Genomic DNA, 26,533 nt, shown 5'->3' with positions numbered 1-26,533 from the left:
ATTTTGTTGTAACCATTTTTATTGATAGAAATCAATTTAGATCACATCTACTAGTTTGAGTATCAATTTCTTTTGATACGTTTTTCTTGATGATTTCTTGTCTTTTGATATTTTTTGGTTTGCAGTTTCGAATTTCAATTTTATGAGTTTTCAGTTTTTGATTTCGGTGTTCTAGTTTTTTTGTGTTGGTTTTTAATTTCAATTCCAAGTGAAAACTGATAAGAAACGCATCGGTTTCTCCGCACGATGTGTATGACGTGGATTGTTCACAGTCTACTAAAAGTTTTTAGCAAAAATGATTTTTTTGTGATGATGAGTTTTTAGCTAAAGGAAACCGGGATTCAAGATTTTGACGGAGTTTTAGTGTTTGTGGTCGATGACATGAATCTCCTGAATACGCTCCAAGAACCTTAGGGACACTGTTTTGGAAGATAAAAAATAGAAAATCTAAGAGCCTGTTTGGTACAGTTTTCAAAAACAGTTTTCAAAAATAGTTTTCCACTGTTTTAAAAACATACCCTTTTTTCCTTGTTTTCATTTTCTAAAAAATGTTTGGTAAACTATTTTTGAAAACAAGGAAAATCAACTGAATCAGATCAAATGTAAAGATTCGTCTAAGAGATAATGATATTAGTCATGACTCACTTGCAGTCATTCCCCCAATCTCTTACTTTGTTCTGAAAAGAAAAAAAGAACAAAGAAAAAAAAAAGAGAAAACACAGAAAACAATAATTTGTCGTTTTCATTTTTTTGTTTTCAAAAACACAAAACAGACAGAAAACATTTTCTGAAAATGTCCCTACCAAACGCGTTTTCTCATGTTTTATGTTTTCTCTGTTTTTAAAAACAGAAAACTGTTTTTGAAAACTATACCAAACAGGCTCTAATGTTTCCTTTTCTCAGAAAGATTAGACATCGGTGGTTTATCCGGGTACCAAAACATGGGGTAGGAAGATATGTGCAGAGGGTACGTACCATTAGTGTTTTTCTAGGTACCTCAAGGAGCACCCTTCTTACAAATATAACAAGCGCTTTCTAAATTTCGATTAGTGCGGTTTTGCCCTCTAATCCTAACGGCTACTATTCACCGACCACATCGTCGTCAAAATATATAACCTCTCCAGCACAGAACCAACTCTACTTTCCATGTCTCCTCCCGCTTCCCCTCCCTGAACGAAACTTTAAGATCTAATTTCACCGCACTCTGGAACGAAGCTCTCAGATCTAGATTTCTCATTTGGTTCATACATAATTTGTTTAATTATAGTCTCTCTACAGTTTGATTGTTATTTTTTTTCTTGGTTGATCTATTCTTCTTCAATTTTGCAGGAGTTGTTTCTTTCTGTGTTTTTGTTTTTATGGACTCAGGAGGATCTTTCGGTGTGTTGTACAAGTCTAGATCAAGAAATCCACTGCAAGAACATGTCCTCCGCAGAAAAAACTCTAAAGATAATGTATGTTCTATTTCAATCTCTCCATTGTAATCTAGGGTGTTAGATTCTAATACTTTTTATTTATTAATTTACATTGGTTTTGTGATTTACTTTGTTCTTCAATTGTTAGGAAATTAGGGTTTTTTTCGTCTTCTGGATTTTGAAATATTGAGGGTTTGTCAAAATCTAGGTTTTTTTTTCCTCATTGGTTTTATTCACTTAAAAGCTTCCTGAGTTGTTATCAGATTCTGTAATTAAATGTAAAAATTGGGGTTTTTTTACCCAGACTTGGGGATTTCTGGTTGCCAATAGTTCTTGGAATTAGTTACCTTTTTCTGTTGTCTAATCTGATATGTTTCTGATATCATCCGTAGCATAGATTTGATCTGGTTTCTATTTTGAAAATTGCAGTGTGATCGGTTTATCCCGAACAGATCTGCAATGGATTTCGATTATGCACATTACGTGCTAATGGAAGCAAGGAAAGGTAAGGAAAATCCAGTTGCGAGTTCTCCGGCGAAAGAGGCTTTCAGGAAGCAACTTGCAGAGGCTTTGAACTTAAACAGAAGCAGAATTCTAGCTTTCAAGAACAAGCCAGCTACACCTGCTCAGTTGCTGTTCCCTGAAACTTCATCACTTCAACAAGCAAAACCAGCAAAGCCCCGAAGATCCATTCCCCAAGTGAGTTTTTTCTTCAAATTCGAGACTTTTGGTTATTTCTGAATATATTGATTCTTCAAATGGTTCTGATGTTCTTGTCTTTTTGATGCCAGACTTCGGATAGGACATTGGACGCTCCAGAGATCATTGACGATTACTACTTGAATTTGCTGGATTGGGGTAGCAGAAATGTCCTTGCCATAGCTCTCGGAAACACCGTGTACTTGTGGGATGCAACCGATTCATCCAGTTCTGAACTCATGACCGTCGATGAAGATACAGGCCCTATTACCAGTGTGAGTTGGGCACCTGATGGTCGTCACATTGCTGTTGGATTGAACAACTCCGAAGTTCAACTATGGGATTCTATATCTAACAAACAACTGAGAACACTACGAGGTGGTCATGAATCTCGAGTTGGTGCTATGGATTGGAACAACCACGTCCTATCCACAGGAGGAATGGACAGTTTGATTATCAATAATGATGTCAGAATCAGAAACCACATTGTAGAAACATATAGAGGACATCATCAAGAAGTGTGTGGATTGAAATGGTCTTCATCAGGACAACAACTAGCAAGTGGAGGGAATGACAACCTTCTTCATATTTGGGATAGATCAGTTGCTTCGTCAAACTCTCCAACTCAATGGCTTCACAGACTCGAAGACCACACTGCTGCTGTAAAAGCCCTTGCTTGGTGTCCGTTCCAGGCTAATTTACTTGCTTCTGGTGGTGGCGGAGGTGATAGATGTATTAAATTTTGGAACGCCCATACTGGAGCTTGCTTAAATTCTGTTGATACTGGATCACAAGTTTGTTCTTTGCTGTGGAACAAAAATGAGAGAGAACTTTTGAGCTCTCATGGATTCACTCAAAACCAATTGACCCTTTGGAAGTATCCATCAATGGTTAAGATTGCTGAGCTTACTGGTCACACTTCAAGGGTTCTATACATGGCTCAGGTACTAATTGATTCAAAGACACATGAATAATAAGCTTCCCCTCCTCCTTTAACTGTTGTTAATCTTGTTTTTGTGAATTGTGCAGAGTCCGGATGGATGTACTGTTGCATCTGCAGCAGGGGATGAAACTCTGAGATTTTGGAATGTATTTGGTACACCTGAATTGGCTAAACCTGCACCTAAAGCAAACCCAGAGCCGTTTGCTCATTTTAATCGCATCCGCTGAGTAAATGTTGCAAGATAGAGAAAACCTTTGATCCGTATTCTGAGCTTCAGTATCGGGGGGTTTCCTTGGTTCTGAAGGTCTTGAGAGTTGAAATACCTGTACAGTGTTTATATTAGATTTTGATGCAGCAAATGCATTTATTTAGTAATGCAAGCATTTCGTGTAGTAACTCAGGTGGGTTATATACTTTTCTGGGTACTTCTTGTATTCTCTTACAACCCATTTAATGAAAATTTCAAATTTTACTTCTTCTAAGCTGCTTGTGTTTAGACTTGAGTTCTGAAAAAGACTTGGTACTTTCTTCATCTGAATGTATCTACTTAGAAATTTTTTCTCTGCATGTCTTTTCCCTTCCTGTCCTGACAGCTTAGTAACATGATTTCCATACAGATTTTTATCCCTGCTTCTTTCTGGAAACTCAATAATTTTGCTGTGCTTTCGTTGGTTGTATTGCATCGGCTACTTTTTAATGAGTGAGTTTGTTTTCAACAGGATGCCACAATGAATTATCCACAGGACCAAATATATTACTCAAGCTCAAGTGTTGGTGGGTGTAACAAGAGTTCATTTGCCAAGGTGTTTGCAGGTTTTTGACTTGGATATCGAGAGGAAGGACAAAAAATGGGAGGAAAGGAATCAAGAACCTCATGTATTTCATATTTTTTACCTACAAAGCTATAGTTTTTAGTGTGTGATGAGTCTGGAAAATTATGTTGATCTCAAAAATCTGAAGGGTTTTTTTTACGAACAAATGAGCAATAAAATTGAAAACCTTGCCTTGACAGATTTACCATTTCAGTTCTCTCTACAGTGCATAATTCAAATTTCTCTTGTAACCTTCGTATTCTGTAAGAAGACCATTTTCAGTAGAAAACTTTTGTAGCTTATTTTGAGCTTGTATAACCAACTTATCATAAAGCTTCGTTTAGAGTGAATTGCATATATCATACCACAAACTGCAATTGCTACAAAAATTTTGAGAAATAATAATTCCCTTGGATTTGCAGTTATCAAATATGTCAGCATAAAATACTCTTCTAAGCGTGTCAAATCCTTCACCAGAACCATTAAAGATGTTGTCAAGATTGTACTTCTCAAAACAAGATAAATCATCACAAAGAACATACGATTCTTCCAATTTCTTCTCTAGGATAATATCTCTAGTGGAAATTTTCACATAGGTCTTATAACAATCTTCATTTAAAAAGATGATTCTTTCATATTTATCTTTGAGATTGGGTGTATAGACATCCTTAGAATTTCTCTTAGGTTTTCTATTATCACCATTTGTTCTTCCCATAATTCTTTTCAAAAATAATAAATTCAAAGTAGAAGAAGAGGATGGATCTTACTTGAAAAACTCCTTTGTAATTGCTCAATTAAACTCCTTCACGAAAAGACTGCTTTCTATTAAAGAGTAGAAAAACAGAAATTGTGAAGAACAAATCTCCAATTAAAAAGGACATGTATGATACTCAACTATCAAATTCTAACCTAGTCCGAGAGTTGACCTAATAGACTAGGAATCAAGATATAGTTTTGTTCATCTGACATTGACAACAAGATTGAGATTAAAAAAAAAATTGGGTTCAACCGAGCATTACTCTAACAACTTTTTTTTATCTCGTATAGACTCTTAAAGCTTATTGTACAAATCGACAATCTATCCTAGTATTTTCCTTTGAGATCTACTTCGATAGTTTGTGAACTAAGATTGATTATTTCGGTAATCGTATTTTGATTAACTTATTGAACTTGGAGATTGATATAGAGGTTACTAAAAAAAATTAGTCCTTGACTGTTTTGGAATACGATCCAAAGGAGTCGAGTGGCTAATGGAATCTTCATAGCAAGTGAGTCGACTTAAAATAGTGGACCTTAGGATTCACGTGCGCATACCAGATTAGTTCTATGCGCACGGATATTGAAGGAACTGAGTAACTTTGAGTTACTTTATTTAGTCTCAACTATACAAAGTTGTAGTATTCTTTGTATAGCGGCTTAATTCTTCGAGTATTCAAAACTGGACTACGTACGAGTTTTTTTTCTTCCTTTTTGTTTTTGCCTTTAATAAAATCTTGTGTATCGTGTGATTTACTTTAGTTCTGCATTATATTGCCTTGTCTTTATAATTAAAGTAAATACACTTGTAGGTTAATCAAACACTTGGTTTGATCCCATAGTTTGGATCAAATTCGAACTTACGCTATATACGAAGTGTACATCTTGTTTAAGTAATCTCCTTGATGGTTTGTGTCTGTATTAGATTACAAAGGGTGTTTCTTGAATAGGTTGATATCGAAAATATTGTGGTGTACTTGGTACCCTTGTCATTTGACATTATATCTATAATAGTCATGTAAAGACCCTCAAGCATGTCAAAGCTAATTGACTGGTATGAAGATGATTTAGCCGCTAATGACTCGATTAGATAATATAGATTCTAACTAATAAAAATTAATATAACGATCATTTAGATACGATACTAGTACCTTTGGATAGATCTCTAAAATATATGCGAAATGGAATAGTCGAACGTGTCATTCGGATACAAGACGGAGAAGATATCATCAGATTTATATGAAGGGAAATATAGTCTTTTTATAACAAAGACTTATAGTTTTAATCACTAACATTGAAAAACATGCTTGAGATAGCAACGCATGCGAGTTCGACTGAGCAGTGCTCTAACGGTTTGATCCCATAGTTTGGATCAGATTCAAACTTACGCTATATACCAAGTGTACATCTTGTTTAAGTAATCTCCTTGATAGTTTGTGTCTGTGTTAGATTACAAAGGTATTTATTGAATAGGTTGATATCGAAAATATTGTGGTGTAGTTGGTACCCTTTTCATTTGATATTATATCTATAATATTCATGTAAAGACCCTCAAGCATGTCAACACTAATTGACCGGTCTGGAGATTATCAAGAGACGATTTAGCCGCTAACGACTCGATTAGTTAATATAGATTCTAACTAATATAAATTAATCTAACGATCATTTAGATACTATACTAGTACTTTTGGATAGATCTCAAAAAGATATGCAAAATGGACTACTCGAACGTGCTGTTCGGATACAGGACGAAGAAGATATCATCAGATTTGTATGAAGGGCAATATAGTCTTTTTATAACAAAGACTATTAAGGCAGTCAAAAATTCTTCTTGGGGCACTAGGTGGCTGTCACATCCAATCAATTGGGTATCCTAGTAATTCTCTTTGGTCTTATCTTCACTCGATCGAGAAGATAAGTTTTCTTTCTTCTTTCTTCTTTCTTATTCTCCTATCTCTTTCTCCTATCTCCTTCTTCTCATGTTATTTGTCTCTGGTGATTTTGAGAGATGAGTTTGCGAATCATATTGATAGGATAAATTGGTGAGGATGCATAAATCGTGATTGGGATGATGTTGTTGTGTGAAAAAGCGGGGGTATAACAACCACACCCAATAATTCGTTCGACAATCTGTATGGAAAAACTCCAATATAATTCCGAGAGCACCAACTTAAAAGCGAGCTCAATAAAGAGATATATTAAAGATCTTTATCTCTATTTCTCAACCTAATCACCAAATCAAACAGATAGAAATCCGTGAGCCTAATTGATAAGAGAAATAACTTGGACGGTACCAAAGACCAATTCCCAAGTGTCAATCAAGTTAAATCAAATAAACAAGGTCAGATCTATCAATTGATTGAACTACGCACAACCTGTGATATTTCAATTATGTAACCGAATATAATGCGGAAAAGAAATAACACAGACAACAGAAATTTTGTTAACGAGGAAACCACAAATGCAGAAAAACCCCGAGACCTAGTCCAGATTGAACACCACACTGTATTAAGCCGCTACAGACACTAGCCTACTACAAGTTAACTTCAGACTGGAATGTAGTTGAGCCCTAACCAAGTCTCACACCGATTAAGGTACAGCCGCATTCCTTACGCCTCTAGATTCACTCCGGATTCTGCGCACTTGATTCCCTTTGATGATCTCACCCATAACTAAGAGTTGCTACGATCCAAAGTCAAAGACTTATAAAAAAATATGTCTCCCACAGATAAGTCTATTCTGATAGATAAATGTATCTCCCAAAAAAGTACCTACGAAGTTTTTGTTCCGTATTATGATAAATCAAGGTGAAGAGGGACCAATTGATAATCCGGTCTTATACTCCTGAAGAGCATCCTAGAGATATCAATCACCTCACAATAACTTAACTACATGATAGCAGAATAAGTTACTGCAGAATCACAAAGAATGAGACGAAGAGCTTTGTGATTACCTTATATATCTTACCTATCGGAGATATATCTCGATAAAAATCTTAGAGAAGATAGTACTCAATACGATAGATTAAGTAAGATCAGAATACACAACTACAGAGAAAATAGTTGGATCTGGCTTCACGAATCCCAAATGAAATCTTCAAGTCGTTAATCGATAATGGTTTTGAAAAAACCTAGGTTAAAGGAGAATCGACTCTAGTCGCAAGTAGGACACAGAAAAGTGTCGGGATTAGGTTTTCCAGCTGCTAGAGTTCTCCCTTATAAAGTCTTTCAAATCAGGGTTTGCTTTCCATCAAAGCTAAGATAGCTTGGTAACAAAGCATTCAATATTTACCGTTAGATGAAAACCTGATTTAAGATTCAAGCTAAGTCTTCTTAAAACCAAAGCAATATCTCTCCACCGTTAGATGGTCTTAGCTTGTTACATACAAATGAAATATACCTTCATTTAGATATGGGTAACCGTACTTAAACGTGTAACACATCTAGATCAACTATGATGATCAATCAATCATGAAAGACAATCAAATGAATCTAATTGTGTTTCACATAGAGTTTTTCAATTGTTCACTATCTCATAGAAGTATATATGAACCAATTGAAAAAAAATCGGATTGATTCATAAGAATAAATTCATGAACATTAAGCCACAGTTTGCAAAGATTGCATTCCTTAATTCATAAATGTATTTATTCATGAGTATGAAAATCATACTTAATTGATTTTAGAATTTTAACCACTAAGTTTGCAAACAGGTACGCAACCTATAGCTTCCGGACTTTGGTATTGTCCAGCCGTTTGCAAAAGGGTATGCAAATAGCCGTCCAGACCTAGTTCAGGTAGAACCATTCGCATACTAGTATGCAAAAAAGGTTCCAGGACTTTATAGTTAAAACCGTTCGCATACTAAGTATGCCAACAAGGTTCCCGGACCTGAATCATACCAAAACAGTTTGCATACTAGGTACGCATACTATGTTGTATCCAGACAAAGGTTTTGGTTCTAAACTCCCATTTCAATTATTGAAACATCCTTAGAAGACGATAATAGCTGTCTCACACAAACTATTAGATTCAAGTAATTTTTCAAGTGATCGAATGATCAATACGAAACATTTCAAGTCGACATCAAATGATTGTCTCATACAAATCATGTAAGATATTTCAAGGCAATTTCCACATGATCATCTTTTGACTTATTATTTAGTTTCCAACAAACAAGTTGTTTCCAACTAAACTCGTCAATAATATAATGAACATAGCTAATGTCAAATGTGTATAATATAAAAGTCTATATAGCTATACGACTTAGTCTCATTAGGAGATACAATAGAATAGACTTCTGAGTGATAGATAAGTTTTAGTCTTCACATACCTTTTGTTGATGAAGTTCCTCCAAGCTCTCCTTAGTAGATCCCCGTCTTCAATCGATGAACGCGGTGAAGTATAGATCTCAACTAATCCTACTCCGAGACATAGCTATAAGTAGACCAAAAATCAAGACTATAGTTTTGATCAACTAAACTTGACAAACAAGCTTGAGAAAGAAACGCTTGCGAGTTCGACCGATCAATGCTCTAACAATCTTCCCCTTTGTCAATTTTAGTGACAAAACTATCAATGCATATGGATTACAAAATAAATAAAATTTGTAGCTTCTCATTCATCATGCTTGATTTCCTTGGCTCTTTAACATTCCTTGAATTCTTCGTTACTCCAAGTACTCCAACGATTCTGAACGTGTTCAACTCAGCATCATTGTTGTCGAAGATCAGTATCCATAATAATCAGAAACAGTTGTTCTCAACCATTCTTATACAATGTCATAGTATTATTACACAACATCAAAGTCCAGTTGCATCACAACTTTGACAATAATACTACGGTGATATGTATCACTCCCCCTTAGTCAATACTTCCATCTCACAATGAAAACCACTTCCCCTTACATAATGATCCGTAAACCATATGTATGTAGTGTGAAATACCAAATAATTCCCCCCTTTTTGTCAATATAAATTGGAAAAGGTACGAAAACTATGAGATCATAATGAAATTCTCAAAGAGATAATTCATGAATAAAAGAGAACATATCAACTTTGTTTCGATGATTTTACATAGTCGAAACTTCTTGTATTCATCAAGGAGTTTATAAAAACACAAGATAACTCATACAATATTCCACAGCCGCACTCCCCACAAAGATTTGGCAATTAAGCACAAGTTTAATTAAGAACTTTCCCCCAACGACCTTACGTTTACAAGAAAATAAGGATTTCTTTGAACATTAACAAACCACATGGATTTGTATCCGATAAACTCGAAAAAAAATTAACCACAAGAGAGCTTACTGATTAATTTAATCGGGAACTCCCAACATAAGAAAACTTATGGAGCCATACAGTAGTTTCACATAAAAGTGGATCAGGGAAAGTTCAACACTACGGAATTTTCAAAAGTTCATTCTATCTTTTATCAATATTTACATAATGACATAATAGACTTAACTTTTGAGCATATTAGATAATCATAGTTCATGTACGTAAACACAACATATTCCATAAAATATTTTTGCAATATATAATACCAATAAAGATTAATACTGCAAAATCATCTTCCAAATAACTTAGAATTTAAATAAATAAATCTAATAACATTGCAAGATGAAAATCGTTGAAATATCTATGTGTAATCACAATAAATGCTATTTCAAACCCTAGTTCTCCTTCTTAAACATAAGAAAAAATTCTCGTAAGAAGTTTCCTAGACAACAAAACGAAGAGACAAACTTGTACGAAACAAACTCGTAAAGAACATACAAGATGATTCTCCCTTAGAAGGTAGAATCAATATTTTTCACATGGATTTACACCAAGAATGGCTACCAAAAGCGTATAAAAAGATTTTCTTAACAAAGAAGAAAATACAAAGTCATTAACGACCATGCACCATAGTTCACATAAGAGGATTGTGAACATTCAAGAATCCCTGAGTAACGCGTACTACTGCCCATTCTTGAACTTTCTTCTTTGTGATTCACCAACAACATTTTTTTATAAAAGATACAAATGAGCTCATAAGATAAGTACTCCAAGAATCCAAGTGCCCAAATTCAAGAGAAGTGGTACAAGTGCGACGAAACAAAGCAAAACACTCAAAAACAAGAGACGGGACAAAGTCCAATCTTAACTAATACAAATTCAGGATTTCTCATCACCATTTTAAAAGAGAATTAAAATAGGAAGATAATGCAAAAAGAATTAGGTCATTCCGAGTTCGAACGAATAAGTTACGACACAAGTTGTCAAATAACGACGTCTACAAGCCAGTTCACAAACGGGTGTAACTTGTTTGCAAACGTTGTTTGCGAACTAAAGTCCTTGGATTTTGATTTTAAATGATGGTGTGCTTACCTGGTATGTGTACCATGAAGGCCAAACATCCCGAACTGCTATTTTTGAACCTGAACATTTAAGAACCTTAAACAAAAATCAAGTTAGGTAGACATGAACGATACACAAGGTACATGGATCATGATAAACACTTTAAGCAAATAATAAAATCATAAATCTTGCTCAAGTTTATAGACATACCTTTTCATAAGAATCCAATCGAACTCTATGGTCTTACCAAAAATTCAAAATCTTACCCAACACAATATGTGCGCCCCAGTTCTTGTGCTTCCGTCACCGTATACATAGAAGGGTATTCCTTGGTGAGGATGCACTTCCAACAAAATCAAGTTGTTTTGAGGTGAACAATTTCTTGGTCACCACAGGTGACAGAAACCGACTTTTATGCAATTATCGATTTTTCACAATCTATAGTCTTTGGCTTACCTCGTTTCTTCTTCCACCAATTCTTGTGTTTCACTTTTGGATTATCATGAAAGAGATCGATTTTAGAACCTTTCATATCCAAATACATATTTCCAAAGAACTATTTAACTTCCAACATCATGGATACTTCCTTCTCCATAATCATGGAATTTTCTGGGAGATCATTCCTTTTCACACTCAAAGCATCATTGGCTTTCTTTGTTACCCACTTCTGAGTGCGTTTAGGAACAATCAGAGCCTTCTTTCCATTACTCTCTTCTAGATTTCTCAGAAGAGAATTGGATTGACTATTCTTTTGCAAGTTAGTCTTTCTCCAATTGGGAGCATCGGATCTTGTCTTCGTCTTTACAAAGTTATAATTTGGATAATCATTACAATTGTGAAAAGACTTCGTATGACGTTTATAGGCAAATATAGGTTTATCACAACACTAATTCCTTTGCCTAAAGATTGGACGTTTGCAACCTGTAATGTCAAGGGTATTAGCCTTAACATATGATCTACGTTTAATCACTTCTTTTGACACCCAAACAAGAATATCATGAAGTTTTTCATTCCTTATACGAAAACGACATCGGTGACCTTTGTTTCCGCAATAATGACAAATATAAGGAACGTTCTTACCCGGATTCATATGTGCTGGTTTTGGAGGTTTATATACTGTGCTATTTTTAACCTTAACTGCCGGTGAAGGTATTTCACTTTTTCCATCAGTAGAAGCCTTTTGTTCAGAAGAATCACTAGCCTTGACAAATTTTACCTCTGTGCTAATAATTGGAGCATATATTCCCTTATAGCCTAATCCCCGTGTATCACGATGATTTTTACCTGCTGCTAGCATTGTGGTTAGTTTGCTTGAACTAGTACTGAACTTTTTCAAGTCCTCTTCCAACATCTTGATTTTATCAAGAGCAGCAGTTAAATCAGCCTCAAGGCATTTTTCTCGAGCGAGATAAGCACTTCCCCTATCATCAAAACTTATTTGCTGGGAGTTAATACTTGCTTCAGTTGCTGCAAGTTTTTCTTCTGACTTAGAGAAATCTTGACGAAGATTATCACGTTCAAGTGACTTTTTGCTTAGGTCATTCACACGATCTTTGAGCATTAAATCGTTAATGTTATTCCAAGAATAAAGACCTGAGTAAATTCTTCTCAATTTCTTATTTTCTCAATTGAGAAGGGTTAGAAAATTAGTGACAGAAGAAGTTGTCAACTTTTACACTGGTTTCAATAACTTAAACATACTCTGAGATTTCCTCATCAACATCTCTATCAATATATGAGTCACCTTCGTCAGAAAGTTCATCCAACTGTTCTTCTAGGCATGTTTCCCATTATCAACAGTTTCTACATCACGAGGATATTTATATATTGACCTAGATGTGACAGTTCTCTCAGGTGAATTCAAGCTTTGAAAAAAATATGGTAATTTCTGAACTAGTACGTTATTAGATATATACTCTTCCATAAAAATCATATTGCTTCAAACACAGACTTATTATGTATTAGCGTGTTTTCCTGCTCTGATACAAACTGAAAAGGCGGGGTATAACAACCACACCCAATACGTTCAGCAATATGCATGGACAAACTCCAATATAATTCCGAGAGCACCAACTTAAAAGCGAGCTCAATCAAAAGATATATCAAAGAGATTTATCTCTATTTCTCAACCCAATCAGCAAAACAAACAGATAAAAATCCGTGAGCCTGATTGATAAGAAAAATGACTTGGACGGTACCAAAGACCAATGCCCAAGTATCAATCAAGTTATATCCAACAAACAAGGTCGGATTTTCAACTGATTGAACTACGCACAATCTGTGATATTTCAATTATATAAACGAATATAATGCAGAAAAGAAATAACACAGACATCAGAAATTTTGTTAAAGAGGAAGCCGCAAATGCAGAAAAACCCCGGGACCGACTCCATATTGAACACCATACTGTATTAATCCGCTACATACACTAGCCCACTACAAGTTAACTTCATTGAAATGTAGTTGAGCCCTAACCAAGTCTCACACCGATTAAGGTACAGTCGCGTTTCTTACGCCTCCAGAACCACGCCGGATCCTGCGCACTTGATTCTTTTATCTGATCTCATCCACAACTAAGAGTTGCTACGACCCAAAGTCGAAGACTTAGAAACAAATTTGTCTCCCACAGATAAGTTTATTATGATAGATAAATCTGTCTCCCACAGAAGTACCTACGAAGTTTTTGTTCTGTCTTTTGATAAATCAAAGTGAACATGAACTAATTGATAATCCGGTCTTATACTCCCGAAGAGCAGCCTAGAAATATCAATCACCTCACAATAACTTAACTATATGGTAGTAGAAGAAGTTACTTCGGAATCACAAAGAATGAGACGAAGAGATTTGTGGTTACTTTTTATATCTTGCCTATCGGAGATAAATCTCGAGCAAATCTTAGAGAAGATAGTACTCAATACGATAAAACAAGTAAGATCATAATACACAACTACAGAGAAAATAGTTGGATCTGGCTTCACGATCCCAAATGAAGTATTCAAGTCGTTAACCTATAATGGTTTTGGATCGACCTAGGTTAAAGGAGAATCGACTCTAGTCGCAACTAGGATACAGGAAAGTGTCGGGATTAGGTTTTCCAGTTGCTAGAGTTCTCCATTATATAGTCTTTCAAATCAGGGTTTGCTTTCAATCAAAGCTAAGATAACTTAGTAACAAAGCATTCAATATTCACCGTTAGATGAAAAACTGATTTAAGATTCAAGCTAAGTCTGCTTAAAATCAAAGCAATATCTCTCCACCGTTAGATGGTCTTAGCTTGTCACACACAAATGAAATATACTGAAAAAGCGGGGGTCTAACAACCACACCCAATATTTCTCTTAGCAATATGTATGGACTAACTTCAATATAATTTCAAGAGAATCAACTAGACAGTCAGACTCAATCTTAAGAAAGGTATATCAAAGGGTTATATCTCAATTCAATCTGCAATCAAACAAATAGGAACTTGCGAGCTCGATTGAATGTAAGAAATAACTTGGACGGTATAAAAAACCAATATCCAAGTGTCAATCAATTTAATCAACAACCAAAGTTTGGATTCACAATTAATTGATCTTACGCACAACCTGTGATATTTCAATTATATAAACAAATATAATGCGGAAAATAAATAACACAGACACAAGAAGTTTTGTTAACGAGGAAACCGAAATGCAGAAAAACCCCGAGACCTAGTCCATATTTGAACACCACACTGTATATAGACACTAGCCTACTCCAAGTTAACTTCAGACTGGAATGTGGTTGAGCCCCAACCAATCTCACACTGATCAAGGTACAGTTGCACTCCTTATGTCTCTGAATCCTAGCAGGACTCTACGCACTTGATTCCCTTAGCTGATCTCACCCACAACTAAGAGTTGCTACGACCCAAACTCGAAGACTTGATAAACCAATCTGTCTCACGCAGAAAAGTCTATCGAATAGATAAATATGTCTCCCACAGATAAACCTATGAGTTTTGTTTCGTCTTTTGATAAATCAAGGTGAACAAGAACCAATTGATATACCGGACTTATATTCCCGAAGAAAAACCTAGAAATATCAATCACCTCACAATAATCTTAATCGTATGGTAGCGAAACAAGATATTGTGGAATCACAAACGATGAGACGAAGATGTTTGTGACTACTTTTTATCTTGCCTATCGGAGATTAAGTTTCGAGAAAATATTAGAGAAGATAGTACTCAATCACGATACAAAACAACAAGATCAGAATGCGCAACTACAGAGAAAATAGTTGGGTCTGGCTTCACAATCACAATGAAGTATCCGAGTCATTAACCTATAGGGTTTTGGAAAAACTAAGGTTAGAGGAGAATCGACTCTAGTCGGAACTATCACACAGGAGGTGTGGGGATTAGGTTTCCCAGTTGTTAGAGTTCTCCTTTATATAGTCTTCAAATCAGGGTTTGCAATCAATGTTACCTTGGTAACAAAGCATTCAATATTCACCGTTACATGAAAACCTGATTATGTTCAAGCTAATATCTTTCAACCGTTAGATCAAACTTAGCTTGTTACACACAAATATAAAGTGACTTCATTTATATATGAGTAACCGTACCTAAACGTGTACACCTTTGTTGGCTCAACAATAGTTAACCGAAGTTAGCCATATGAACACTTTCATATCAACCTCATTCATCTTAACCATAACTAGTTCAAATGACTCAAATGAAACTAGTTCTAGAGTTGTTCAATTGTTTATATTCTCATAGAAGTATACAAGATACAATTGAAGCAAAATCGATTTTGATTCACGCGAATCAAGTCATGAACATTATAGTCACGGTTTGCAAAAGATTTTATTACTTATTATATAAATATATTAGTTCATGAACAAACCGATTTTAGAACATAATCCACTCAAGTATGTAAACGGGTACGCATACCATAGTGGTCGGACTAAGTTTGGGTTCGCCAGTATGCGAACGTGTACGCATACCACCAAATTCAGTGAAGTCCGGGAACTTGAACCTCATGTCAGTACGCATACCGGTATGCGTACTTAGTTCCCGGACATCAACTAAACAAATCAGTACGCAAAGGGTATGCATACCATGGTTCTCGGACTTGGATCACACATATGCAAGTACGCATACTGTGCTTATATCCAATTGTTCTAAACTCTCATTTCAACCATTGAAACATTCTCGGAAGACGACAATAGCTGTCTCACACAAACTATTAGCTTCAAAGCAATTTTCAAGTGATCGAATGATCAATACAAAACATTCCGAGTCTACATCAAATGATTGTCTTATACAAATCATGTAAGATATTACTAGGCGATTTTCATATGATCATCTTTTGACTTTCGTCAAGAATATAAGATGAACTTGGTTAAAGCGAAAGCTTACCAACACATATTTCGAGAAATATGTAAGCGAGTTAAATTCAGCTCTAAATGTCAAATGTGCATAATTGAAGTCTATATAGGTATACAACTTTTGTCTCAAATAGGAGATAAAGTAGATAGACTTTTGAGTGATAGATGAGTTCAAGTCTCCACATACCTTTTGTTGATGAAGTTCCACAAGCTCCCCTTAGTAGTTCTTCGTCTTCAATCGATGAATGCCGTGAAGTCTAATGCTCAACTACAATTTCTATCCTAATCCGAGACTTAGCTATAAGTAGACTAGAAATCAAGACTTATAGTTTTGGAAACTAAACTTGACAAACAAGCTTGAGATAGCAACGCTTGCGAGTTCGACGGAGCAATGCTCTAACATATACCTTCATTTAGATATGGGTAACCATACCTAAACGTCTATATTGAGTTGACTCAATAACAGTTAACCAAAGAAAGCCATATGAACACTTTTGTCTTAACCACATTCATCTAACACATCTAGATCAACTATGGTGATCAATCAATCATGAAAGATAATCAAATGAATCTAATTGTGTTTCACATAGAGTTGTTCAATTGTTCACTATCTCATAGAAATATTGATGAACCAATTGAAACAAAATCGGATTGATTCGCAAGAATCAATTCATGAACATTAAGCCACGGTTTGCAAAGATTTCATTCCTTAATTCATAAATGTATTTGTTCATGAGAATGAAAATCATATTGTCATGTACCTGGATGTTGTCATGTACCTGGATGTACAATGACAAGATAAATACTTGATTCAAAGAATCAAGTTTCTATGCTCTTGTGAACAGCCTAAAATCGATAGACGATTCAATTGATTATAATTTTCCATAACTCTCGTTACAGGACTAGTTCTGCTTATAAGGCTACTACCCCTTCCTAACCTAGTATCAACGACTCCCAAGAGTCCAAGTGGTTACATCACACTCCCACCATTACAATGGATAAATACACCCACTTCTAAACTAAAGGCTACCAACTATATAAATCATACTAAATACAAATAAGTAAATTGATAAAGGACACTCCCTTACGATATCGGGTACATGACATTACCGACCCCTTCAAAACGTCCTTGTCCTCAAGGATGTAGAATTGAATTGTCAAGTATTGCAGAATATCCAGCGAGAATAAGCTTGATGCAGAAATGCATGACAGGCGCACATGAACTGGCTGGCATCGAGAACGCTTCCTCACGGTCCAAACTGCAGCGCGTCACTAGTAGTCTGTACTTCCCACCATCCAAGTTGCTCACTCCATCTAAGGCAGAACTAAGGATCTGCATGTGCTCTTCCTTGTCACAGTGAATAAGGCAGTTTGCTTGAAAAGTTCCAGTCCTTCCTTGAGGAACTAACCTGATGGATACTGCAACTTCTGTCCCTCGTGGCACTGTTATCCTGCCTTTATTAGTACAAAAGACCTTTAGTTGTCTGTAGTCAACTTTTCCCAGGTGTAAATGAACTGCCCTACTAACTGTAGCAATCATTGCATAACCTGGCCAAATAGAAGTAACAGTGGTCACCTCGGAATTCGCGTCAATGTCAGCTTGTATTACTTTAAAAGCATTTACTATGGATGTTGCTGGATCCAATCTGCGAATGAGCACAACACGTACTTGCCACCGAGAGCTATGCTTAGGCCTGGATTCGCCAGTTCCACTTGGATCCGCTATTTGCTCTATAATCTGAATGGTAAACCCAACCACCACAATGGAGGTGCAGTCCATATGTATAGACTGAACATTTCTTTCCCTCCATAAGCCTGTACGAAGCATAATAATTGCCCACTTCAGGAAAAATACAAACATCTTACCTCTCCTAGCGCAAGGAATCGTTAGTTGCGTAAAGACAACCTTCTTTAGAAGACAGAAATGAACTGCCATATGAAAAACAATAGAGGCTTCATGACAAAATTTTATATATGCTGCAGTGACCATCAAGGAGGTGTTCACTATGTCTACTGGTATTACGTCATGACCTCCTCCTTTGTCTCTTGCGGAAGTGCAGCTCGAAATCGGTACACCCAGATCTTGCCTCTTAGTGTTGGGTTAAAGGACAAAATGCCCCAAAATCGACCCCCTAGGTTTGAAAATGCCCCGGACGTTAGGCAAGAAATCAAAATGCCCCATTCCGTTAGTTTTCCCTATTTTGGTCAAAATGGGGCATTTTCACTTCCTTTGACTAGTCAACTGTTAGGTGAATTTTCTTTTTTGCCCTTTCATAAACGAAGCGTGTACCAAGGCTGACACGTGTGCCCCAAAATTATTGATATGCGTGGACCTTAACCGACACCTGTACCAAACGTGTGGTTCGTACGTGCGCTTCAATTCTTATCTTCCTGTCTATCGTGTTTCAGCCACACAAACCAGAGATAGAGAGACATGCGAGATCTGTAATCACCCATGAGAGATTGAGAGACGGGAATAAGAAGAGAAGTTCTTGCTCGATTAGACGAATTAGATGCAAGGCAAGGTGTTCGTGGACAGGTGAAGAACAGGTAAAAGTTAACCTTACTTTTGTTTTGTGTTTTGATTACGGTTTCAGATCGTACAAATGATGGGTTTCACCATTGTTCTAATCCGTGTCAGAGAGAGATTGAGAGACAGGGAGACGATGAACTTCAGGAAGACGATGAGAGATTGAGAGACAGGAAGACGATTTAGGTAACTTCCTTAATTTTTTTTGGGTTTTAAGATTTAGGGTTTGGGTTCTAAAAGGATGGGTTTCACGATTTACGATTTTTTTGGGGTTTTACGATTTAGGGTTTTTGTAGTACAAAAAAATTAGGGTTTGACGAATTTGGGGATTATAATTTGGGGGTTTTCCATTTTTAGGGGATAATTGAATTTTTGGTATGATTACTGTAAAAGCATGAGTTGTAATTTGTTTCAGGGAACAAATATAAAGCTATTATTGCAGAGCTATTATTACTGTAAAAGCATGAGCTATTTGAGCTAAATTGATAAGTATGGAGGATTGTTAGGGTTAAATGAAAAAATGCTTATTGTGATGGTGTTATTGCATAGCTATTATTACTGTAAAAGCATGAGCTATTTGAGCTAAATTGATAAGTATGGAAGATTGTTAGGGTTAAATGACAAAATGCTTATTGTAATGTCCATTGTGCTTATTGTGATGGTGCTTACGATCAAGCTTTAGCTGGTTTTCCTAAGTTGGAAATTCAAGTTCATAATTCATGGTTGTTTTTTCCATTCCATAGATATTATATTTACTTCCATGAGAAAATCTTGGGCAGGTTAATCGGTGATCCAACTTTTACAGAGAAGAGTTGAGTTGATGGTGAACTGTGTTAAATGTAGATGAAGTTGTAAGTTATGATGATTGTGTATTTGATTGTATTGAAGATAAAAAATGAACTAGAATGAAAATGAATCGGAGGTTGGGTGATGTTTTTGTAGTCAAGGTGGTGCTGAAGTGCATAGAAATATGCTAATGCTGATTGTTATGCTAATGTTGTTTCATCTTTTTGACATGCTGTTTGTTTCATCTTTTTGACATGCTAATTTGTTATACTAAAAAATGAACTTGATTGTTATGCTAATGTTGTGGTGCTGAAGTGCATAGAAATATGTTGATGAAATGCAACTGCATTATGAAGTGGATTTAGGTAAGAAATTGAATAATGCCACGGCTGTCATACCTCCTGTTAAAATGATTAAGTCTTAGGTACATACTGGGGCATTGAAAAATCTTATATTTTCTGGACTAATATTTGTTATGAACAACGAGTATCATGTGTTCTGCAACTAGATATATATATACTTCAAAGGCCTTTATTTGTATGCATTGCAGTTCTCACTTTCAAAGCCTAGTTTCTGTTTCGAAAAGGAAATCTGCTCTCTTCACCTGGTGTCATTTGATACTACTGCTTTCAGTTAAAGAATCACACTTAATACGCACTTAATAGCATTGTCTAAACTCTATGAAATGATCCCAGAGAGACTGTAAATAGCATATTTGATGTGTTACATTGTTGGATAAAAACCAAAAAACAAAAAACCAGTCTTGTGTTTTTGGCGTTTGCAGTTTGCCTCTCCTGCAGTTCAACTGTATCTCTTTTTTGCTTTAAAGGAAATTCTGAAGGCATTTCTGTAGGGACTTGTAAATTTTGTACAACTGCATTGCCATTTGTAATGGACCTGTAAATTTAAGATAATGTATTAGATAATGTATATGCCATTTGTATATTAGATAATGGTTTGCAATTAGATATGGACTTGTAAATTTTTTAATTGATTTGTTTCATTCTTGTTTACTGTTTCAGAATGGGGAGTGGGGATAGGAATTTCTGGTTAACAGATATCGGTGGCCGGTTTAAAGACTTGTTTTTTCTTAAAGGGATGGAACATTTGAGACTTGTTACAAAAAAACACCACAACTGGTCATAACTGCTACCTCATTGAACCCAAGGAGCATAGGTCATTTCAGCTGGTCCAAAGATGATAAAGATAACAGATTTGAGAGTCTCATTTTGGCGTATAATGCACAGATAAAAGGTTTTATGAATGGTTGTAGAATGATTATTGGGTTAGATGGAGCTCACCTAACTGGTAAGTTTGGTGGTGTGATGCTTTCAACAACAGGTATAGATGCTCAGAATGGGGTATTTCCTTTATGTATGATGATTTGTATGAGTGAAACTGAAGAAAATTGGTTTATGATGTATAAATACCATTACAAGGAACTAATTTACACCTTGTGTAGATCCAATGACAATCAATCGAAACTGAAGAAAATTGGTTTATGATGTAGCAGCCATTATGAAGAAAAAAAAAATTACTGATTTTTGGTTGGATCATCTTCACAATTTATAAGTCAGAGGAGACAAAAAAAAATGACTGTTATTACAACGGTCGGAAAATCTAGCCGTTGATTAGCTAGGATGTTCCACGTGTCGCGATCCTAGCTAATAGGACATCGTGGTCATTTTAAAAAAAATTCGGTAAATGTAAAACCCAAAATCTCTCGCCGTCCATTTTTGTAATCGACACGTGTCGCAATCTCAGTAAATGACGAAAATACGATCCTAGATTTTCATCTTGGTGGACAGAAGGGTATAAATGTCAATCGATTTCCACGTGCGGGCCACATGCTTACGCATTTGGCCACTTAACGCTCTGAAACGGAAAACATAACAGAATGGGACATTTTGATACGATTTTGGGGCATTTTGATTTCTTGCCTAACGTCCGGGGCATTTTCAAACCTAGGGGGTCGATTTTGGGGCATTTTGTCCTTTAACCCCTTAGTGTTTTCCTTGAGATTTAGTGCCATCAAGCCTGGACTTTGTACTTCTAGTTCAATCTGAAGATGAATCTTGACAAGCATGTCCTGAATTACAACAATCTGGACCATAATTTGTATCCAGCTATTCCCCTTCACTGGTTGGTACCTCAAACCCCACACATGGCTTGAAAAATTTTTCCCCCTATCAAATACGAATGAACTAGGAAACTCCAGAAATTTAGCAAGGAAAATAAATATCCCTGTGATACCCTTGCACACTTCAAAATCAAGCCCAGCACTCCATTGACATTGTTCCTGCAAACTGTAATGCGCATACCTCGTGTTAGTTCTTTCCCCAAAAGCATCCAGTGAACTGAAGACTTGTATGCATAACCAATACAGCTCAGCCATTAAACCTTATTAAACTGGTAAGAAAAGTTCCAATTTTGTTAATCTAATTGTAGTTCTGCTCATTAAAAGAGAGATTTTTGTTTTTGATTTTGATTTTTTGTGAAGTTGATGGGAATCGAGAAGAAATTATCTTAAGAGTAGAAAGGGGGCACCTGACTTATCAAGTCCTGTGAAAGGTATATATAGTTTTGCAGATAAGGCATTAGGGTATAGTCAATTTGGAAACAGTAGTGCAAAAATGTGGTCTTCATTTTGAGGATCCAGAATCAACGAAAAGGGCGTTATGGTCGTGGAATCCTCCTCTCCTGGCATGGAGGTGCAAGTATATTACCATAACTGTATTCCTAATGTTTCAAAATATAATGCTAGCTAGGCATCAATGAAATGTGCAGTGTGCCCAATCTTTTTGCAGATTCCACTACCATATCAATTATTGCTCTAATTCAAATAATCTTATTCTTATAAGTTTCTCATCGCAAGGGCCACTTGCTTAGGATTGTGCCCAGGTAACTATTCCGACATGAGAGTGGAATAATTCATCCCAGGAAACGTACATATGTGAATCTTCAGTTTAAATATTGAATTTAGCTTTTGGGAACTGAGAAGGTGTTGGTAATAACTTTAGGTTGTAGGTATCCATCGAATGTATCTCATTACGGCTTAGCTTGAATTTGGCATTTTTTGTATCTTCCTTTCCCTACGAAACTGTAGGCATGAATTTCGTTAAGGATTATACACGCATTTAATTTATGGCCTTTGAGGTTTGGCAGGAAAACTGTGAGCATCTGATAGCTTGGTACAACATACTAAGAAGTTGCGCAAATTTATGCATCCAACCTGGAACACATCAGAAGTGGAGGACTTTGAAGGTCTGCATGAATTAAGTTGATGAGAAAGTGCTATTGGTAATAAGAGACTAATGGTGCCCGGCAATGTAGTAATGGATTTCATGTCAGGGAGTGAGCAAGCTTGCACACACTTTTGTTTTGGTTTCTTTTAATCAGATGGTAATGTATATGCTTTTTCTGAGAACTGGCTTGCATTTGTGATCTATGTATTGCGACCGGGGGATGCGAAGGTTCTATGCTTTTGCATAGCAACGTGGCCGTACGAAGGAACGCCACACCAATCAAAATTGCATCATGACGGGGCGAGGCGAAGCCGAGCCGAAACCAAATCAAAAATTCTAAACATGCATCTGGACGGGGCAAGGCTAAACGGTGTTCGGGTCCGCCCGATGCATAGCACGGGCACAAAATCTAGTTCAATTTATTGGTGGATCGAGATATATCGTTAATTCTACCGGATCCCGCCGGTGACTCACAACTATCTACTCTGCGTTGTGTCCATTGATTTGGTCGCTACTATCTCTACAAACTACTGTATGTTCACTTTCACATTTTGGACAACAAGTTTACTGTATTACCGAAAAAATCCAAGCGAATTACAAATTGCTCCATGTCCAATCACGTCATTAGGCGCTAGCTATACATGGTTCCAACTATAAATTGTTTGGGACTTGGGAGCCTAGTTAGCAATTCGGAGTACGGGTAGTAGTTCGGGACGATATACGTACGGGAATTATACGGATTTGGATAGGTCGGATTCGGTCAAAAATCCGGTTAACGGTTCGTTGTTCGGACAGTAGTTCGGAACGGCATACGTACGTGTATATTCGTTTTATAAATGTGAGTTCGGCACTTAAAATTCGGCTTACATATATGATAAATTGATAAGTATTATGTCCTAATTACAAGACTAATTTTATTTGTATATGATTTATTATAAGATGGAAAAAAACATTTTAGCGTGATTATTTAACATGAAGTAAACAATTTAATCGCATAAATGTATTATAAAACGAGTTTATAGACTTTTAATAAAAATCAACACATAAAACATTGGTTAAACAATTATCGATAGAAAATTTTAACTGAATAATTGTATTTAAATATAAAGTATATACAAAATCAAACAAAAACCAATCAACAGAACTCTCGTCAGAGAGTTACCTATGGGAGTTCTAGTTCGGAAATATCAGTTAGACTCGGTCAGTTCGGATACGTTCGCGAATCTTTCGGGAATGATTCGTAAAATTACTAACTAGGCTTGGGAGTATACAAAGTTACAAAAAGTCACTGCCTTAATCTGATATTGGCAGATATGTATGCGTAAGGTAACGGGAACCATGATTTAAATGTTGGAGGAGCCATTTAAATTAGCTTTACAACAAGAAAAAAAGTAGAGAAACTGGAAAAATATAATTTTTATAAGGGATAATTGGTGCTTGGTACTCGCGTTTAGACCAACACTAGTGTTTCGTCTAACATTTTTCCAACGTTAAGGGTTGGTACCTGGATCAGACGTTGATCCGTTTTGACTAGGTTATTTTTGTTAAGTAATTATTAATAAATTTATATAAAATGTAATTATTTAACAAAATTACAACAATACTCTTTACTCTAATACTCCCTCCGTCCCTAATTAGATGACCTATACCATAAATAAGTGGAGTGATAGATTAGTATTATTATAAGAAATATGTAAAATTTGATAGCCATGTTTATATTCATTAGATAGGTGTTTTAAAATGCTTTCCGATGATACAAAGTTTACGAAAATCCGTTGTATAGTTTGAGAGATAAATCATTTCTAAATTTACTAGTAAATTTTAACTAGGTCATCTAATTAGGGACGGAGGTAGTAGTATTTTACACATTAACCGTTCATTTACCCTAATTCATTCACCTTCTTCCCCTCCTCCGAACCGCCGCCGCAACCACTATCACAGAACAAAACAGTATTGCCGTAGACCACCATCAATAAAACAGTTCCACCATCAAAACCCAAAACCAGTAAATAATATTTCAATTGTCGTAGATGAATGGCAGTAACACCTTCTCCACCTTCAGAACAATATGATCCCTTTTCTTCCGTTTCTTCTTTTCAAACTCATAGTGGCATAAGTCTCTTTTCTACACGAACATCAATTCCTCCCAATCCTTTGACAATCAGCTAGCAACGAATAAGCATCGACAAACCCATCTTTTATTCCTTGTTGGTAACTGTTAAGGATCGAGCAAGAGAGAGGAGAGAATAAACGCGGAAGCATGAAAGATTACATTGATAAAATCTTGGTGTGTCTTTCTCATTAATTCCTCAGGCTATTTATACAATCACAAGACTTGGTTCTTACGACATAAGACTTGATTCTCAAGATACTCAAGATACTCAATTTCTAATATAACTCTCGCAACTTAATATGCGTATCTTCTAAATATAGACTCTCTTATATTATTTCCTATTACCCTCCCTCAAGATGGAGCATGTAGATCACGAATGCCATCTTGGACAAAAGAAATTTAAACTAAACTTTCACAAATATCTTTGTGAAAAATTCTGCCAATTTCGGTTCTCGTCGTAGTTTAAGGACATATCGGTCCTCGTCTTCGTAGTTTAGGGACATTACGGTCCTTTTCATAATTTCAGGACGTTTCGGTCCTCTTCGTAGTTTCAGGACGTTACGGTCCCCTTCGTAGTTTAAGGACATCTCGGTTCCATCTTCGTAGTTTTAGAACATCTCGGTCCCCTTCGAAAGTTTAAGGACATTACAGTTCCAATCATAGTTTTAGGACATTGCGGTCCCAATGGAAGTTTAAGGACATTCCGGTCCCAATCATAGTTTTTGGACATTGTTGTCCCAATGGAAGTTTAAGGACATTGCGGTCCCAGCTTCGTACAAACATCTTGTCTGCATCTTCTCTATTTTCTTTGAGGCTTTTAATCGAACAACTCTCAGGCCGGTTCAAACCCCTTAACTCAAGCCACTTCTGCTATATCCAACGCAAACCCCAGTCTCCTATCCTTTCCGAACTGTACTTGTATGATCACTCTAAATATTGGAGTATATTACCGACAACAACTCCTTGTTTCCCGAACTTCGAAAACCATCAACCACTCGCACCTCAGCAGTCACCACCATTCAATAGAACTTCTAAAGCAAACTATCAATCTTCTCCTTCAGCAGCACACTATTAATTTTCTTGTTTTCGAACCCTTAGTAGCTTGATTCCATTCGTAACCCTCAACGGAAACCATCACCATCTTCTTCGTCACTATCATAAATTGTAACAGCAACCATCCTTATTCCCAGTCTCACCTGAGCTCCATCGGTACAGCTCTGTTCTCCACTGAATTATTATAGCTGTCAACATCTCAAGCTTCACTACTATCTTCACGAATCTCTAACCCATCGCAGCTTCATTCTTCCTGAGTTTCTCACTCCGTCTCATTCACTTTAATCATCAACTCCATCGAGAATAACAACAACATCACTGACCAACACTTCTCGTCGTCACCACAGCCTTATTCATCATCAAACCCGAGCACTAAAGCAGCAGCACTCAGCTCCAATTCCGTCAATACAGCAGTCAATACTCGGCTACATAAATCACCATCTACATCTTTGTTTCACCTGCGCTCATCACCGTCGATCAATGACT

At 36.2% G+C, this 26,533-nt stretch overlaps 1 protein-coding gene across 2 annotated transcripts; it reads left to right on the top strand.

Annotated features, from left to right (window-relative positions):
- Positions 1-1,085: 1,085 nt before the first annotated feature.
- Positions 1,086-4,123, top strand: LOC113281219 (cell division cycle 20.2, cofactor of APC complex-like). Of its 2 annotated transcripts, XR_003325986.1 has the most exons (5): positions 1,087-1,454; positions 1,845-2,114; positions 2,207-3,058; positions 3,144-3,458; positions 3,777-4,123. XR_003325986.1 is itself a non-coding variant. In XM_026529899.1 (4 exons), exons 1-4 carry the CDS (start codon positions 1,359-1,361, stop codon positions 3,282-3,284), a joined length of 1,359 nt encoding a protein of 452 aa, XP_026385684.1. In that variant the 5' UTR covers positions 1,086-1,358; the 3' UTR covers positions 3,285-3,539. The 2 variants fall into 2 exon arrangements, 1 of the variants encoding a protein (XP_026385684.1); XM_026529899.1 differs by lacking the exon at positions 3,777-4,123 and having other exon boundaries at positions 1,086-1,454; positions 3,144-3,539.
- The last annotated feature ends 22,410 nt before the right edge of the window (positions 4,124-26,533 follow it).

This window comes from Papaver somniferum, chromosome 5 (assembly GCF_003573695.1).
Source record: "Papaver somniferum cultivar HN1 chromosome 5, ASM357369v1, whole genome shotgun sequence".
NCBI lineage: Eukaryota > Viridiplantae > Streptophyta > Magnoliopsida > Ranunculales > Papaveraceae > Papaver > Papaver somniferum.
Note: the sequence above shows the minus strand (reverse complement) of the source record. Positions and strands in the feature narration are given on the sequence as shown.

Excerpts from the sequence above, each read along its gene's own strand:
- LOC113281219 (XM_026529899.1), top strand. The coding sequence starts at position 1,359 with ATGGACTCAGGAGGATCTTTCGGTGTGTTGTACAAGTCTAGATCAAGA. Across the intron at positions 2,115-2,206 it reads CCCGAAGATCCATTCCCCAA|ACTTCGGATAGGACATTGGA; the intron begins GTGAGTTTTTTC and ends TTTTGATGCCAG. Across the intron at positions 3,059-3,143 it reads GGGTTCTATACATGGCTCAG|AGTCCGGATGGATGTACTGT; the intron begins GTACTAATTGAT and ends TGAATTGTGCAG.